Source organism: Saccopteryx leptura, chromosome 1 (assembly GCF_036850995.1).
Source record: "Saccopteryx leptura isolate mSacLep1 chromosome 1, mSacLep1_pri_phased_curated, whole genome shotgun sequence".
NCBI lineage: Eukaryota > Metazoa > Chordata > Mammalia > Chiroptera > Emballonuridae > Saccopteryx > Saccopteryx leptura.
In genome coordinates, this window is record NC_089503.1 from 364,430,195 (window position 1) to 364,449,372 (window position 19,178).

Below are 19,178 nucleotides of genomic sequence, written 5' to 3' on the forward strand. Positions count from 1 at the left end.
CTTTCTTTCTTTCTTTCTTTCTTTCTTTCTTTCTTTCTTTCTTCTTCTTCTTCCTTCTTCTTTCTTCTTTCTCCTCCTCCTCCTCCTCCTCCTCCTCCTCCTCCTCCTCCTCCTCCTCCTCCTCCTCCACTATGCTGGTTAGTTACTGTTTATAAGGTGCCTGAGAAAGCCCGGTATCTTCGGGGCTTACACATCTGTGATTCTGTTTTAGATTTTGATTCTTAAAGGTGAAGGAAACTACAATACTACCTACTGTTGACTTTACTTCCTTCATTACCCAGTCAGACTCCTGTATTTCTGATTTGCAAAATAAAGATTTCATACCAGAGAATTTTGTATGAGAAAAGCCGAGTTTGGTGGCAGCTGCTGCTCCTGAGATTGGCGGAGACCGTGAGGCGTGGCGCGTCTTCCTCAGACAGGAAACTCTGGACTTTTCTGGCGGATGCTGACAAACCTTGAAAGCTTAAGTGACAGTGACCAAAGTTGTCTCTGTGCTCATGAACTTTAAGCCCATTCAGTGCCTCTGTGGAAGATTTTCCTTTCTTTAGATTTTCTGTGAATTTGTGTTGAAAAAAAAAGTATCTTCATATCTCTTCTCTATGTCAGCTCTACCATATATCCCCATGTATAAGATGCCCCATATATGATATAAGATGCACCTTAGTTTTGGGGCCCGAAACTTGAAAAAAAAATGTATTGCTTAAAGTTTATTGAACTCAAGTTTTATTCATTGTAAAATTCATACAATTGCTCATCACTGTCAAAACTCCCATCCATTAGCTTGTCCTCATCTGTGTCTGATGACGAATCACTGTCCCGAGCGCAAAAACAAGCAGGAAAAAGTGGGAAATGCAAGTAAAAAAAATCTACAACCACTGTATAAGATGCACCAATTTTTAGACCCCAAATTTTTCAAAAAAGGATGCGTCTTATACATGGGGAAACACGGTAATGGTAAGAATTTGCATAAGTGATGGTGCTGCTGCCTTGGGTCTGTGAGAATTGCGTCTCTGTGCAGAGAAAGTGAGAAGGGAGGAGCCCTTGCCCCGTTGCACTGAAAGTGTTTTGCAAACTGAATAGTACGGATTGTTTTACTCAGTTGTGAAGTAAAAATAAGTCACTTAGGATTCTGTGTTGGTCTGTTTTCTGATTTCTTTGGAGAGAGTTGATTGGTTTGATGGGCATTCAGTAATAAACACTAGGGCATACCATCAGTGTCTTGAGACCTGCTAACTAAAATTTTCCAAATGGACAAATCATCTGCACTTAATATTTTCCAGTGTCATAGGTAGAACGAGCAAGAATGTTATTACAGCAGATAACATAACCTGTACAATCACTAATTCTATTTATTTATATGTGTGCATGCTCTAAGAAAGTAGCAGTTGCAACTTACTATGTGTCAAGCATTTTTCTAAACCCTGTCTTTAATCCTGATAATGGTCATGAAAGGTGAATGCTATTATTACCCCCATTTTACAGTAAGGAAGCTGAGACCCAGGAAGGTTAAGTGACTCACCCAAGGCCACACAAGTAGTAAGTGTGGAGCCTGGAGGTTGTGGTGGACATAACGCACTGTTTTGTGTCAGCTTTATTTATCACGTTGCACATCTGATATTTTCTCTGGGAAATTTTCAAATCATCTTTGCTGTAACCTAATTTGGGTGGCCTGAGTAACCAGCCATTGTTTACTTTAATCAAAACACCAGGAACACCCACTTCATAGCACCCATACAGGCTGTTATGAGAAACGTAAGATAAACATGTATGAAGTTGTCATAGCAACTGGTGTGTAGGTGCCGTGATGGTGGTGGTGGTGCATACCACCGCCAGGAGGAAGCAAATGTTTCATTGTCGTAGTGATTGTATCTTAAGTGGTAAATTAGTTTACAATTCAGATCTTAATTCAGTGTTAGGTTGCTCATTAGGCTTTTGATCAATATTAATATTAACATAATATTTTAGAATTTTTTTTAAAATTTAAGGGGAATAATTTGTATTGAGTGAAAAACTAATAATTTGCTTATAAAATAGCCAACTACTAGTTATTCAAACTTTTAAAAATAAAACAGAAAAGCACTGAAGGTACTGAGTTTTGAAAGCCTATTTTTATTATAGACTTCAGAATATAACCCTGTTTGACATTTCTCTTTCTGATAGATTTAGCTTAACCTAATGTCACATGTAAAATCTCCTAAAAATTTTATATAATAAAAACTGCCTTTAGAGTTGGACTAAAACAATACTAAGTAAGGGGTAACTTATAGTCACTAGGAACTTAATGGGTTATATAAAGTAGGTAGAATGACTTTCTCGGCTTTCATTTTTATCTCCCTAAAACTTAACCTAAGGAGTAACAGTTAGTATCCTTGAACAGATGAAACTAATTCATGTTTAAGATACCAACCCAAACATAATGATTAAAAACTGATGCTGTTCTGAACCGCATGCTCTAATTCACTGTCAGTGAAAACTATTTAGTTTTGAAAATAGATTGGTATTACCTCTTGCGTTAGCTTAAACTTTTTAAACTATTTTGATTGTGTAAGTTCTGTTCACACGTTTTTCTACTTCTAAATACTACTTTTTGTACTGAAATGTCTGAAGAGCAAGGTGTTTTCTATTACTGTTGATAACTCAAAGTATTTTTCTACTTTGCTAGTATCACATCAGATTCTAGGCACACTGTCATAAATTCCATGACAGAAAGTAAAAAGTCCCTTTGAGTTCCCCCTATCCTTACCTCCTGTTGAAGATGCCTAGGCCAAGATTATCTTAAAATCTAAACTACATTATTAAGTAATAGTAATGTTTTCATGTTTTTATTTATCAAAGACATATGTGACCAACTAGATACAAGGAATGTGTCCTAGAAATTCCTATGATGTCATCAACAGCCAGATTTTCTGATTATCATGAAGTAATCATTATCACCATATTGATTTGATTTAATTTCAGTGAAGATCAAAGAAACCTGATGTTTTAACGAACATGTATTGTCACATTCTTGCTAAATATACAGCCTTCCCTGCTTCTGTCGAGCCATGGTAAAAAGTCTTGACTCAGAACTGCTGTTCATTTCTGCCCCGATTGCAATTAATTGATTTTGTCTCCATAAAGAATCACATCACTGCTAGAAGTCTCTCTGAACCGAAGATATATATATATATATATATATATATATATATATATATATATATATATATACACACACACACACACACACACACATATCCCCCCCCCCCAAATGAAAGTAGCATTACACAGAGCAGAGTATTTTTAAGGCAAGTCAAAACCACAAAGACCAGAACACATGCCTAATTATACTGTAATGAATTTTCTCTGGATCAGGTGAAGACATCATTTAGCTCCAGCATTATCTTTTGAATACTGGGTGGACTGAAAGGCCAGGTATCATAAGGCTGGAGAAGCCAGGTAGTTTCAGCATTACTTATAAATAGCATTGCTGAAATAAATTACTTTACAGATATTAAGATATTTATTAAGTGATCTTAAAACAGCTTCTGTGATATCACCATATATTAAAAGATAATTAAACTGTCCAAAGAATGCTTTAATAGTGGTTTTTAAGTATACTCCAATTTTTATATAGAGGTCAGTGATGGATTGCTCTCCATTTTTGTTGAGAACAGGGGGAATTAAATAGATCTGTTGCAGATACAGTTTTTTGTTGGGATAAACAATTCTCACTTGACTGGGTTTCTGTTAATGAGAGTATATTAGCAAGGAGGTCGTGTGATACCTTCCTCTGATATTTCTCAGGGTGAAAATCTTTTCACCACAGAAACCGTTCCGTAATGCCTAGGCTTTAGAGGAAGGTCACATCATTGCGTCCTTCATGAAAGTGGCATATGAGATTTTGGGGAGAAAAGACTGTCACATGTGGGTGGGCAAGAGCGAAGCCCCACCGAAGCAGAGACCACATCAAGCTCCTGAGAGCTGGAGTCAGTCTGCTGCGTAGTGTCAGGAATGCCTCGCTCCGTGCTCTGCACAGGGCAGGCTGACAGAGGGGTGCGCTCTTTCCTTGTCACAGGAGAAACACACCGTGCTGCTCCGGAGGGCGGGAGCTTGGCAGTGTGGGCCTCCTTCCACTTTTGCCGCTATGTAATGCTGTGACTCTTCATGGTACATGGCCTCTCTTACCTTCTTTTACTTCCCTTAACACTGACGAGTAAAAACAGGTTGTTCTGAGGGCAGTTTCAGCCAGATTTTATAACAAGGTTTTTTTTTAAATTGTTTTTTGTTGTTGTTATTGTTAACAGGATAATTCCTGTATTACCGTTTTAAAATGACCCCCCTCCAAAAGTATCAAACTGTAGCACCTATTTTTTTTTATCATAGGCCTCCGTTAGATTAAAGGATACCTACATAATTTAAGTAATGTAGAAAATTGCTTAAAGGTGTGTGTGTGTGAGAGAGAGAGAGAGAGAGAGAAAGAGAGAGAGTATGTTTGCTTTGTTGTGAATTTGACCGGTAAGTGTGTTTTAAATGTTTATCTGGGTCTCTGCTCATTCATGCAGTGCTAGCCTGGGTTGGATGATAAGTGCTGTGATTGGAAACTAAGCGAAAAGCTTTTGGAGATGTTCAAGAACCAGGATGCCCCGAGGAGGTGTCTGTGCTCACCTCCTGTTCCTTACATATTTTTGTCTTAATTTCAAAATTACCTCATTTCTTTTGTCAGTGCTTTAAAATAGACATTGTTTTTAGGTTTTGTTTTTGTTTCTCTGAAGGAAATTAAATGGAGTCATATATACCAAACAAGATGTGTTGGTTTTGCTTGCTGGATGGCTTTTTCTTTTAAGTCAGCTGTTAGATATTATAGTACGTATATGTATATATGCATATATGAATCACTTTGTGTTACATAGAATCTTTTTTTATACAGTCACCTGAACAACACATTTAAGATGGGTGGGAACGTAGTTTTAATAGTATTGTAGTAACTTACAAGAGTAGCGAGTGCTTATTAAATAATCTATTAAGACTGTTGAGCTTCTGAATTTGTTTGCTTTTGCGGTGGGGTCTGAATAGCCTACACTCTATTAAATATAAGCTATTTTCCACTAAAATAAGTAGCTATTGTATATTCATCTGATGAATATCTGTGTAAACCGTTTTTGCCATTTCTGAGAAGTTTATTAGATTGAAAACTAAAAATATAGGATTCTTTCAGTTTTTATTAGCTAATGGCCTGTGTTTGAAAGAATGACATTGTTGCTCCTAGAGCCTGTTTTTGTATTCACAGAAAACAAACAAACAAACAAGAAATAAAGCTTTTGTTTGGCTTCTAATCCAGATTTTAGGAGCTCTTGGGCCACAAAGATACTTTTGTCAGTTTTCAAGAATAATATTGCATTTATTCACAGACATTTCTCCATTTGTTACACATTGAATTTCTTAATATCTCCAGTCTTTCAGCTCTAAAACCTACGTGTTTCAGTTGATAAAATTAGCCTTTTAAGTTTTCTATGAAGTGGATTATTGTACTAAGTGGTAAGAGTTTTCAGGAACTTCTCCTTTTTAACCCTTTGAGTAGTACGAACGTTCATGTACGTCCTTGTGCCTCATGACCATCCGCAGTACGATCGTACATGTGTAAGGCAACATTAAAAAAAGGCAAATGTATGTTCTTCTTGTTTCTATAAATTGGTTATCAAACAAACATTATTTTAAGTTAATAAAACTAACTGGAACTAATTTCTTTTTTTTTTTTTTTTTTTGTATTTTTCCGAAGCTGGAAATGGGGAGAGACAGTCAGACAGACTCCCGCATGCGCCCGACCGGGATCCACCCGGCACGCCCACCAGGGGCGATGCTCTGCCCCTCCGAGGCGTCGCTCTGTCGCGACCAGAGCCACTCTAGCGCCTGAGGCAGAGGCCAAGGAGCCATCCCCAGCGCCCAGGCCATCTTTGCTCCAATGGAGCCTCAGCTGCGGGAGGGGAAGAGAGAGACAGAGAGGAAGGAGAGGGGGAGGGGTGGAGAAGCAGATGGGCGCTTCTCCGGGAATCGAACCCAGGGCTTCTGCATACCAGGCTGACACTCTACCACTGAGCCAACTGGCCAGGGCTAATTTCATTTTTTGAAAAAGAAACTCACTCCCGAGGATCAGCGAGCATGAAAAACTCGTCAGTACTCAAAGGGTTAAAGATTTAACTTTCAAAATATAAAATGAGAAAATGGTAATTCAATTAGTATTTGTGCACTTTCCCAAAATTATCTGCCTGCCTTTAGAAAATACTTTAGATCATATCTATAGGCTCTCCAAAGTAAGTCATGTTTTGAGAACATTTAACATTGTATGAAATAATGGTATAATGGTATTGACAGTTCTTCAGAAAAACTTTGCTCATTTTATTCATTGTGTATGTCTCTCATGAAATGTGAAAGATCTAGATATTATGACTAATAGTTAACATAGTTTGGACCCTGGCTGGTTTGCTCAGTGGGTAGACCATTGGCCAGGCTTGCAGACGTCCTGTGTTCGATCCCTGGTCAGACACACCTGAGATATGAGAAGCGACCGTTTGCTTCTCTTCCCCTCCCTCTTCCTCTTTTCTCCCTCTTCCTCTCCCATAGCTATCAGCTCGATTGGTTCAAGGCTCAGCCCTGGGTGCTGAGGTTGGTTCGGTTGGTCCAAGCTCTGATTCTAGATGGGGTTGCCGGTTGGATCCTGGTCAGAGTGCATGAGGGAGTCTGTCCTTCCCTCCCCTTTCATTTAAAAAATATAAATATACTTAACACAGTTTAATATATCTTAATTTTAATTTTTTTTATTTTTATTTATTTTTTATTTATTCATTTTAGAGAGGAGAGGGAGAGACAGAGAGAGGAGAGACAGAGAGAGAGAAGGGGGGAGGAGCTAGAAGCATCAACTCCCTATGTGCCTTGATCAGGCAAGCCCAGGGTTTCGAACCAGCGACCTCAGCATTTTCAGGTCGATGCTTTATCCACTGCACCACCACAGGTCAGGCCAATATATCTTAATTTTATTAACATCAGAGATAATACAATTTTAACATAACAGTTTAAATCAAATTTGGGAAGAAAGTATAAACCCTTTCAGTTCTGTTCTTTTTTTTTTTTTTTTTTCTTCATTTTTCTCAAGCTGGAAACGGGGAGAGACAGTCAGACAGACTCCCGCATGCGCCCGACCGGGATCCACCCGGCACGCCCACCAGGGGCGATGCTCTGCCCACCAGGGGGCGATGCTCTGCCCATCCTGGGCATCGCCATATTGCGACCAGAGCCACTCTAGCGCCTGAGGCAGAGGCCACAGAGCCATCCCCAGCGCCCGGGCCATCTTTGCTCCAATGGAGCCTTGGCTGCGGGAGGGGAAGAGAGAGACAGAGAGGAAAGCGCGGCGGAGGGGTGGAGAAGCAAATGGGCGCTTCTCCTGTGTGCCCTGGCCGGGAATCGAACCCGGGTCCTCCGCACGCTAGGCCGACGCTCTACCGCTGAGCCAACCGGCCAGGGCCCAGTTCTGTTCTAAATTTGAGTTCTTTCATGTCTGTAGATACGTCTTTGGAATGTGACTTCAAGTAGCAAGATGTGTGTGTGTGTGTGTGTGTGTGTGTGTGTATGTGTGTGTGTGTGTGTGTGTTTTACTGTCATAAATACCGATATAATAGTGCAAATTTTTTTAACTTAGATCACAATGTATTAGGATTATCGTTTATAGAATGTCAAATCAGTTTAATAAAATAGGAATGCAGTTATTAAACAAATGGCATTAAACAATCAAGTAGAAGACATTTTTCCATAGCACTTGCGACTTCCCAACTGTATCATGCCCATTTTCTCATTCATATTTTCCACTGAACTCCAGATTGTGTAAGGACAGCGGCACTTCCTCTCTACGTTCCAGGGTTTTGCCAGTGCTCACCATGGTGTTTGGCAGAAAGGGAGAAGTACTCTTTCATGAATGGTTGAATTTATGAATGAATTACCTTTGTAGTTTTAAAAATGTCCTAGCCAAGGCCCTGGCTATTTGGCTCAGTGGTAGAGTGTCGGCCAGCATGTGGATGTCCTATTATAAAGTATAAAGTACTGCACCCCAGATTCTGAAAGGCACTGTACCTCACTTCATCGAGTTCATGTAGAGACACCCAGTCCAGATGAATTTTGAAGAATTTTATTAAAGGAGATTTATTAAATATGTCGGCCGCATATGGCTGACACGGGGCAGCAGACCCAAATCGTGCAGTTTCCAATATATCTCAGGGGCTGGTTTATATACCCTTGATCACACACGGGCGGGCGGGGGAGAGCCTGACGTCATGGCACAAGTTGACAACATTAAGACTTTTAAGGTAACACAATCAAAGATGTTTACAAATCTTTAGGGTTCATCTTCCCTCATTAGCCTAGGGGTATTTTACTCTCAAGATTCCAGGAAGGGGCGACTTCCCTGGCCTCCATCTTTCCTCAGGGCCAGGGAACCTCGCCGGGCGGGATGCATGCTCTGTACTCAATAAAGCCTTTTTGCTATTCCACACTTCGTGGCTCCGGCCCCTTCCTTCCTTCTCGGCGGGGAAAAATACCTTACATTTTGGTGCTGAAAACCCGGGAGGAGTTGAAGTCCGCAAGGACTGCTCCTCTTCCCCTTCCCCTCCGAGAAAGAACCAGGGCCTCCAACCTTCCACCCACTTTGGCACATGGTGTGGTAAGTCCCCTGCCTCCAGCCTTCCCCGCAGTTCTTTCCGCCGAGACTCCCTGTCTGAAACCATAGCTATGTCAGGGAAGTCTTTCCGTTCCAAGTGCGTGTGCTGTGGAGATGTCCTGAGCACATCCACTTTACCTTATTCTTCCGTGGCCAGAGCTTGAGTTTTGGGACGCTGGAACTCAAATCTGACCACTCCGAGGACTGAGGGCAGCCGTGGGGGCACAGGAATCTCCCTTCCTAAAGAAGAAGAAACTGTTCTTCTCCGCTGTGGCCAGGCCACAGAACCCACTGAATTAGCCTCCTGAAGGGACTTTTGGTGTTAACACCCTCACCAATTTAACTATCACCAAAAAAGCTGGGAGCTGGTTGGAGATCTCTTACATACACGGCTTCTAATTATTCGCGCACCCGTCCTTAATCTCTGTGCCGCCTGTTCCACCGCACAGGCCTTTTTCTGGCCAGAGAAACCTCACCTAAACCTCCACTCCTGATCTTTCCTTCTCTGCAGACTCCCAACTCTCTCTCCCTCCTGTCGGACCCCCGGGGGCGCCTCTCCCTTTCTCGGTACTTCTCAAAAAAAAAAAAAAAAAAAAAAAAGATTCCAGGAAGGGGGAGGAACTACAATCAATTGTCAATGTAAGATGGTATGCAAATTCTGCCTCCTATTGAAAGAGAAGAATTTTCTCGTTAACCTTTATTTTAGATTTAAAACTAAATGACCTGTTGTTCTTGCAAGCCAGTGACTTCTACATTCTTCTCCCTCCCCTCCCCAAAGGGAGGACTGGACAGGAAAGCCTGACAGGAGGGCCTGACCTTTCCTCCCAGAATATCAATATATAATTTTCAGCTTTTTAGTACCGTACAACAATCCCAGGTTCAATTCCTGGTCAGGACACACAGAAGTGACTATCTGCTTCTTCACCCTCTCTCTCTCCCCCTTCTCTCTCTCTCTCTCTCTCTCTCTCTTCCTCTCCCTGCAGCCATGGCTTGATTGGTTTGAGCTCATTGGCCTGGATGCTGAGGATGGCTCTGGAGATCTGCTTCAGGCCTTAAAAATAGCTTGGACATGGCATGGCCCCAGATGGTCAGAGCTTCATGCCCAGACAGGGATTGCCAGGTGTATTCTTGTTGGGGTGCATCCAGAAGTCTGTCTCTCTATCTTTTCTCCTCTCCCTTGGAAAAGAAGAAAAAAAATGTAAAAAGAAAAAAGTTAAAATGTACTATCTCAAATGTGAGGCGGCATGTTGCTCTTCTTAGCTTTCCATAATGTTAGAATAATATTGCGCTAATGATTCAGAGTTAGAGTGTTAAGGAGGACTGAATGAGGGCCATTCTTTCTTATAAAAAGTTCTATGAGTATCTCAAAATGTTTAGAGAAAGGTACTCATCCACATTTCATGGAAACGCTGTTATCAGTATTGCCATGAATAAGGAGCTTTCCAGGCTTACAGGGCAGCAGAGTGGCAGTTGGGAGTGAAACCCCTAGTCTCCTAGTTCCTGGCCTGGTGCCCAGCCCACTGTGCTAAGTGGTAACTTGTGTGCATGTTTTTCTTTCTCCTATATCAGCACCTCAGAACAGCCTGTGTGCGCGAACACCACAGGATCAAGTGCTTGTTGAAATATTTCACTTCTTGTCTATGAGAAATGGGCACGGATATTGTGATATTGATGGGTATTTTATATATGTACGTTTTCTTTATAGATGGCTAAAAATATCTTTTTCCAATTTGATGACCACATATTGAATGTTACCTAATAACTGTTGAATGAGTATGTTATTTATAGGGTTCAGGTTATGGATAGATTTTTTTTTTTAGCTTCATCTTTTAGGCTTATAAAAATAGTTTTGGAGTAGTGCTTTCTCATTAAGGTACAAAAGTTCTCTCCCACATCTTTTGTGTAAAGTATCAGATAAAGTATAAAGTTTTTTCACTAGAATTGCCTTCTTCGCTTCGGGTCAGCATAGTTTTATTTCTGTTCAAATGATTATTTTGTGAAGTTGAGAAAAGAAAATCTATCCTCACTTATAAAACTATCTGTTCCTCTGGCAATGTTGTGTATTTCTTTAAAAAAAAAAAAGGATAGATAGATTTGATTTGATTTAAATAAGAGTATTAATTTCTCCCTAAAGGCTAAGGTTTGGCTTGCTGGATTTATTTTCAAACAGTATTTTAAAAGAATGTTTGTTCAATAGATAAAAATCTGTGCATGTGATTTTGTTTATGAAATATCTGGAGTCACTTAACTGCCCTTGATCTCTTAACCTCAAGAGGACTGCATGGTTATTAGTAACTACTAATATTCATGTCAGCGGTGCTCAGGGCGCCCTGCCATAGGAATAATTTACTCTGGAGAACAGTTAGACTTGAACTTGGGCTTTAAAAAGGAATGACACAACACTCGACTTCAAAGAGATCCGCTCTTCCCATGGCAGATATTACTGACACAGTGTCTGCAACTGTGTGAGAATGTGGTTTCAATGGAAGGATGGGGACCTGTAAGCTTTTTTTCCCCTCCCTATTTAATATTCAAATGAGAGCAGTCATCAGACTTGCACAGCAATGCTTTCTTCAAGGAGCTCCGGGTATCAGGTTCTGCCTCCGCAAACCCCTGTACCCCTTCCTGTTCTGAACTAGGTGGTGAGCTTTGGGCGATTCTGAACCGGGAGCTGCCCCTCTCCCCGGTGGGTCTGATTTGCGCTGATGTCACCACCAAGCTGTTGCATTGCAGCCTCTCGGCCTCTAGGTACCTCCCCCTGAAACAGCTCGGCGGCTCGGCTTGGAGAAGAGGCACGGAGTCCAGAAAAGATGACTGCGAAGTGAAGTCACGGGAGGGCGTAGCAGCGAAGTGATAGAGCGCTGCGCAGCCGGAGCGCTCCGCGGGCGAAGGGAAGGCGCAGATGTTGTCCAAAGAGAGAGCGAGCATTCCTGGAAGCGCCCTGGCTTGGGAGGATGCCTGCCCTGCCGGGGACCGTGCTGCCTTGAGGAGCTGGGGACAGCGCAGGAGGTCCCTGCTGGAGATCTTTTTCTGCCTCCTACGCCGCCACCTCTGCCTCTCTCCGGCTGTAGCTAAAATGAAAGACAAACTGCGGCCACAGTTGGTCCATTTCAAAGGATAGAGTAGTGTCGGTTTTCAGCCTGCATGTGAATGACGCTGCCCGTGCCTTAGAGGAACCCCGGAGCTCTTCTTTGCTGCAATTGCCTCAGGTGGAATAGCTTCTTAAAGGAGGATCAGATAAGACTCTGGAAAATGGCTTTTTTCCCTTTTTTCTTTTAAGGAGAGTTTATAGAACACCATGCTTTCTAAACTGTTTACTTTAAACAGTTGCTGGATTGTACTGGCCTGGCTGTCCAAAAGTTGGATTTTTTTTCCCTCTTGGGTAGTTGTGACTAGCCTCAGAGAAGCTTAATATGGGAAGAAAAACTGCCGTTTGAATCCAGATTATTTATAGCTACTACCCCCAAAAAAGTAAAGGAAAAATTTAGCTTTCTTACAGCATTAGACTTATTTTTCTCTAAAGACTTGTTCTGTGCCTTGATCTGAACAGTACATGTCCCTGTGTTTGTCTTTTAAGTTTCTACAGTATGGTTTATTTATAAAGGGCATGAAGTTTTGCAAGCCATCTTTAAGTGGATTACAGTTAACCAGAGCTCTGCCTAAATTAACATTCAGCCTGTTAAAATGCTTGCTCATTTGGAAATTTTAATCTGAAAATCTCAGATGCAAAATTAGACTACAAAGGGAAATGGACTGACAATGGAATGTTGTGATTGTTTGAGCCACTGTTAAGTGTGTGTTTGTTTTTTTCTGTGTTTTGGAGTATGTGAAAGGGAACTTTGAAGGCTGGGAAAGGGGGAGGAAGGAGATTTCTGCTCTGTGTTCTTGATGCACTTTATTTTTTAGAATCATTCTAAAAAACGACCAGATCAAAGGATAGTTGCATTTAGACTGATGCACTGATGACCTTCAACACCTCATATGTTACAAAATATATTATTTGAACGTGTGTCTTTATGCTAAAGACACTTTATAGTTCTGGCAGAAGTATTCTTGTTTTGTTTTGTTTTGTTTTTTGTAAGATGCTTTGCCTTGTTTCTTTTCTGTTTCAAGAGCTGCAATATTTGTTTTAACTTTCTACGAAATGGGGAAGCCACTCAGCAGACCAGACTGTTTACGTCAGAATCCCCCATGTGTAGGGAAAGGGGAAGAAGAGGAGGACCTAAATATTGAAGACTGTTATGTCCCACAGCGGTCGATCTATGATACTGTTAGACTAAATGAACAGATAGACTCCGGTTCAAAGGGTAGCCTGTCTTCCAGGCATTTTACAGATCGGACTTTACCCTACAGTCACAGGACACTGGATGTTAGTTCTTTATGCTCCAACGGTGCCCTTGCCTCTTCTAGTGTGTTTGAGGTGAGGGGTCGTGAAGCTCACACCCTAGACGAAAAGATGATCTTTGATGCGCTCAAACTAAATAGTGATATCATTCGAACCACAGGATTACCCAAAGCCAAATCTCACGCAGAAAAGAAGGAGCATAGACGGTCATGGCGAATGTTTGTCCCAGCCAATTTTCTGGATTATGCAAACAAAAGTGAAAGCTCCTTTGTTGAACCTACTGATATGTCAGATGCTGTTACCAAGTCCAGCAAGTGCAGGTGGGGGACGAATTCTCTCACGTCAGAGGAGGATGACTCTGGTTTATGTAGCCCTCCAGCGGAGAGGGAAGAAAAACGGGACGCTTTAACTGGAGACCAGTCACGAATTAGGAGCTTGTCTTCTGCTGAAGATATTCATATAGCAGGACAGCATACACCATTGTTTTCTAATTCCATTAGTGAGCAGAGAATCCCACTGCTTTCATGCAGAAGTGCCCGCCCTGACGAAAACTTCCAAATGACTTCACCTGGTGTTTCTCCACTAGAGGAAACAAATTGTGTAAACCATCAGAAGGAAATCCTTGGTGAAAATTGCTGCCTGCAGAATGATTTGAAAGAGAGCAATGTTGAGTATGACCCATTAATTATGCTGAGAGATGGAGAAAATGAGTGTATTTCTAGCCCTGGAGAAGAAGAGAAAACATATGGACTGGGAGAATCCCATATCACAGCACAAAGTAGGGAGTTTATGGAAGATTCTCCTGACGACCTAGGGCTTTCTCATTTAGATCTGGGGAGGGAGAGCCCAGGCGGTGGTAGCGACTCAGAGGAAAATGTGACACTGTTAACACGATGCCTTTCAGAAGAATCCAGCGTAGCATTTAAAGAGGAAGTGGAGGCTCCTCTTTCTGTCCAGGAGATGGAGGTGATCCATATGAAGTGCTCCCCGAAATTCGTAGCAGTGAGAAAGAAAGCAGCTCCCAGAAAAACAAAGGCCCAGGCAGGAGTATTGGATACAGTCTGTAATGGCTTTCAGTCAGTTCAGGTAACTCATGGAAATGTGAAACCATGTGGTGCCACATGTTTGTGCTTCTGTTCTAAAGTGGTCACTAGTGTTTCTAAAAGTGATTAAATCAGTCTTTTATTTGGGGAGGGGGGTGTTGACTAGTACCCTGCAAGATGCCAGATATTGATAGGTTGGTCATTACTACAATAAACTAATTAGGGACCGGTTTGAAGAATTACTCCCAGCTGTTGAGAGCCCTGCTATTGATTGTGCAGATGGTGGCTGTGTGCTGTCATTTAGAATGCCTCCACTGTGAATTTATGTTAACATTCAGCTTTTATACAAACTGTGGTTTAAGACACTGCCATTTAAGGGCAGTTACGCTAGATTTATTAAGCTTGAACAGGCTAATCACGAAGGTACAAACAATACTATATTGTGGTCTGCGAAGCACTCGACTCAAATAGAGTACATTTTAAAATGTGCTGAAAGTTTTCTCTCAGTAGCTGGGCGTGGGGAAGTAGAGGGTACACTGTGCTGTGTTTTGCCTTCTGATAGCTCCCGTTTTGTGAGTGGCAAAGGAGGTAAGGAAGAGAAGGCTGCAGCCTCATAATAAGCAGAGGTTGTTTGTCAGGCCTGTAATTTTTTTTTCCCCACTTACACTGAACTTCAGCTATTTTGGTACTTTTACTAAGCTCTTCTGGTAAACTTTGCCTCAGAGGTCATTTTATTTTATTTTGAGCTTCTCTGTGATTGCGGAGCAGTGGATTAGATTAGGGGGAAAGTTTGTCTTGATAGGTATTTCGTTACCACTGAGAGACAAGGAATTTGGGCAGTATCAGAAGAGTTCCTCTTCACAGGACATGACATAATTTTCTACTGAGTGATGCCCTTTCCTTGAGCATGTTTTGAATGGCATGCTGCATTACAAGCTCGACGAGGTCCTTTTATGTAAGGGATCTTGCAGTTTACTTGTGGAAAGTAGTGAACCTTTTCGGAGTATATAGATTCTTCAGTAGTTATCTCTTTTAATCCTTAGCATAGTTTTGTAGTACTTTAAAAAATTACCACAGACTCCTAGACCTCCTTGGACATGTAACCCTAAAATTTACTTCTTTAAAACTGAGGTATATTATAGCTTTTTTTTTTTTGTCCTGAAAATTATCAGAGAGGGAGATTAGAACTTTTCCCTGAATTCTTGTATAATAGACAAGTCCTTGGACTTTAAATGTAGCAGTCCCCTCCTTCTTTTTTTTTTTTTTTTTTTTTGGTGAGTAGTAAAGCATATCCATGACTGTTCATTCCTAGAAGTAGTAACTTAGAATGTGGTATAGAAAAGAAATGGAATTATAATACAGCACCAAATTCTGTTTTCACCATCTTGTCTCAACTTTGTATTGCCTTATTAAGTAAATTAATGCCTTTTTAAAAGTTATAAAGACTTATGCTTTTTTCCTCAGGGTTTTGGAGAATTCTTATAATTTCTTTGGCTATGTGTAATTGACTTTTTATATAGGGAATGTGTTCTATAGAAATAATTCTTTACCGTGGAAATTGTCTATCTAGGAGGGGGCTTGTAGAAGAAATGATCATTTGTTTGTTTGCTATTCCTTAGCTTATCCATACAATCACATCAGAGTGTCCTGCTTTTTGGGCCATGGGCCAGAGTCTGGAGAGTTGTCTCTTGCAGCCTTTGCATCGTTCAAAATTATTTTCCACACTTTGACTAAAATTTATCTTTTTAAAAAATTGAATTTATTGGGGTGGCACTGGTTATCAGAATTACACAGGGAACACAGTTCTATACACATGTTCTGTACACCGTATTGTTTATTCACCAACCAAGTCAGCCTCCGTCCATCACCATTTATCCCCCCATATATTAAGTACTGTTTTGATATTTGTCCTTGTTTTCATATATTCTGTTTAACTGTTTATTCACTTGGACTGTTGATAGCTTTATATAGTGCCCTATCCTATACTGGCTCAGAGCCCCAAACTTTGTCTTACTTTGCTTAATATCTTAGCTGAAATTTTCCTTCCTGAATTAAATTAATTTTTATGGCATCCTTCAATCCCTGTATTAAAAACATTTGTATATTCTATGAAAATGCTGATCAACCCCCCAGTATTATCTGTTAAGCAATTGATGTCATTCATTCCAAGACATAACTATTTTTTCTTTATTTGATGTTCATTTGGAAAATAATGATCAAGTACATCTTATATGTTAGGTACTGTGGTGGGTCCAGGGCATGAGACTGTTATAAGGAAACAGAAATACCTGCTTTTGTAGAACTTGATTTTGCTCTAACATATTAGGTCTTTGGACAGTTCCAGGCACCTGGGGACCGTAAGTAGGATGGGATGAAGAATCTGGGTTGGAGGTTGGTTCCAAAAAGCTACTGAAGGTGTAGACAGAGACCACAGAGTAACCAGAGTTGCTGTGCTGGGGATATGTGAGATCAGGTGCAGGGACGAGGTCTGCATGCCTCTTGCAAGCCCATTGGTATCTTGATATACATTGAGAGCCTGTCAGAGGCCTTGCCCAATAACTGGGCTCATCTTTGGCACATCTTATCATTTTGTTCCCTAGAATTTTTCATATATTTTTGTATTACAGTTAAATTGGAATGATACGAAATTTCTAGTGCTATGATAATGAAACAATAGAGGACACATATACTATTTTCTTGGCTTTATGAGTAATCCGATTAAATGCACTTTGATGATTATTTAATATTTCTGAATGGTTTTGGTAGTATTATGAATTTATATGCCGTTTACTTTCTTTTATTAATAAGGTTGCTGTGATTTTGAATAGGCAACAAAACTTTATCTAATGATAGATATCCGATCATTGAGTAAATGCTTATATTTGGTGGTAGTTAGGTACTATAAGTCATATGATAATTGCTCTTCCATCTGCAGGTATTCCAAAAAGAAGAGATTGAATCTTTGCAGGTTAAACAGCAAGAGGTAAACTGGTTGGGCCAGGGCCTTATTCAGAGTGCTGCTAAGAGCACCAGCACCCAGGGTCTGGAGCAGGACCTGGATGATGTCAATGCAAGGTGGAAGACTCTCAATAAGAAGGTAATGTTCTCATCCCCTTCACTGTCATTTCTGTTTGTTATCATTCACTAGCATTTGTTGTGACTATAAACAGTATTTACAGTAACCAGACTTCCCTAAACGTGTCCACGTTTTTATATTGCTGCAAGCTGGGCGGCCCAAAGTCAGACACCTGTAGAACTCGTGAGGGATCATAAATGAAAGGAGCCAGCTGGGTGAAACACTGCCTCTGCTTGTCTTTGTCTTGACTTTGATGCACAGTAGTGCAGCTGGCTCATGACATTGGTCCTGTGTTGAAGGACCACATGCACTTCTACAGGTACAGTAGTCACTGAGCTCCAGCAAATCATTGCCATGTAGGGGTCTATGTTTCCTGTTGCTAAAGCGTATAGTTGCTTTCAAAAGATCCTGGAAATGTCTCTTTTCGTGTGAAATCTAATTTTCAAATGTTAGCAATTAATTTCACACTGTATAATAGTAGGTCCCACTGTGTAGGGAAAAGCAGCTATGCCTGTCAGCCCTAGACTGAGGGTTTGCCACCCTCATTCCAGACCAGTGGTTCTCAAACTTTTTGAAGTTGGGGTACATTTAAAATCCTACAAATAATTGTAGGCACACTATCTATAAATTTCTGAGAAATATGTTATAATAATTAAGTCAAATATTAAAGAAAAAAATAAAGTCCAAGCGTGCTTTTATGGTAATTAAATGAAATAAATACGACAACGTTAAATTTATTCTGACATTAAAAAACATTTTTATGTTACATTTTTTGAGTTATGCTTTTTAGAATTTGTAAAAAAAGGGGTTAAAAAATAAAAAGACAAAAAAGTTATCTTTATATATATATTTATATATATATATATATATATATATATATATATATATATATATATATATAAATACATTCTTAGTAAGATTTTGTGAATTTGGCAGATCCTGGTGCGAATGTGTTCAGTTTTTTCATTCTTATGTTTATGAGAAGCACGAGCCTGATGTTTCTAGCGATTTCGTCATGTCTGGGCATATATTTGAAAGGCAAGCTCTCATTTCCTCGTCAATACATTGAAGAATTCCTCTCCTTTTACTCTTAATTGTGTTGAGGGTAGAAAATCCTAATTCACATAAATAGGATGTTGAAAATTATAGTAAAATGTTCAAAGCTTTTTTAGATATTGCCACATATTCTTCTTTTATAGAAATCCAAAAGGCTTCAAGAGATAATTCTTTATGTTTTAATCATCAATCCAAAACCCCCACCATACATACATCTTAACTTTACACCAAACAAAGGATAGAAGAAACTTGCCTCCAGTCTTTCCAGGGAACATGGGGGGTAGTGTAAACAATCCAGCACCACAGCTTAACAGCCTTTTGCAACCTAATCAGGCAAGTGAGGTGGGGGGTTGGGCAGACTATCAGTTTACAGTCAATTCTCCACACCTCTGTCCCCCAAACATCTAAACTCCAAAAACTCTGTTGGTGTTTTAGTCCCCAACAGGCGCCTATTTCTCTGGAATACCACAGGGCGCACCTGGAAATCTTCTAGGGCGCACCAGTGTGCCCTGGCACACACTTTGAGAACCACTGCTTTAGACCATTAACACCAAGTATTATTTTACTTCTAAGCTATAGCTCCCACGTTTTAAAAAATATCCAGGTGGGAAAGCCCTGATAGTGCTGGCACACAAGGGCAGATCTTCACGGGACATAAATGATCAGAAAGTCGGTACTGGATGGCAGTGCCTATCTGGTGGTGGTGGTGATTGTTCATATACAGATGTCTGCTGCATTGACGTCTTAAGCATTGCCAAGTCTCAAACCCACATTTATCCTTCTTCAAAGTGTGGTTCAGATTGTACAGCTCTTTAAACACAATTGGAATGCAGTGTCGGGTTAAAATGTATTCCATAGTGCTTAAAATATCTTGCCAGCTACATTTTTAGTCCAAAAGGAAAAGATCTATAAGAAGGGCAGTAGGGTATTATAGGAAACAGGGACTCTATTCACTAGAAGACAAAGCTTTTAGTCTGT

At 40.5% G+C, this 19,178-nt stretch overlaps 1 protein-coding gene across 14 annotated transcripts in view; it reads left to right on the forward strand.

Annotated features, from left to right (window-relative positions):
* DST (dystonin) overlaps window positions 1–19,178 on the forward strand; it is a 502,743-nt gene that overhangs the window by 399,928 nt on the left and 83,637 nt on the right. For all 14 annotated transcript variants that reach the window (XM_066359128.1, XM_066359129.1, XM_066359143.1 and 11 more), the window contains one exon: window positions 17,004–17,165. In XM_066359128.1, coding sequence (XP_066215225.1) covers window positions 17,004–17,165 — 162 coding nt within the window. The remainder of the gene's footprint in view (window positions 1–17,003; window positions 17,166–19,178) is intronic.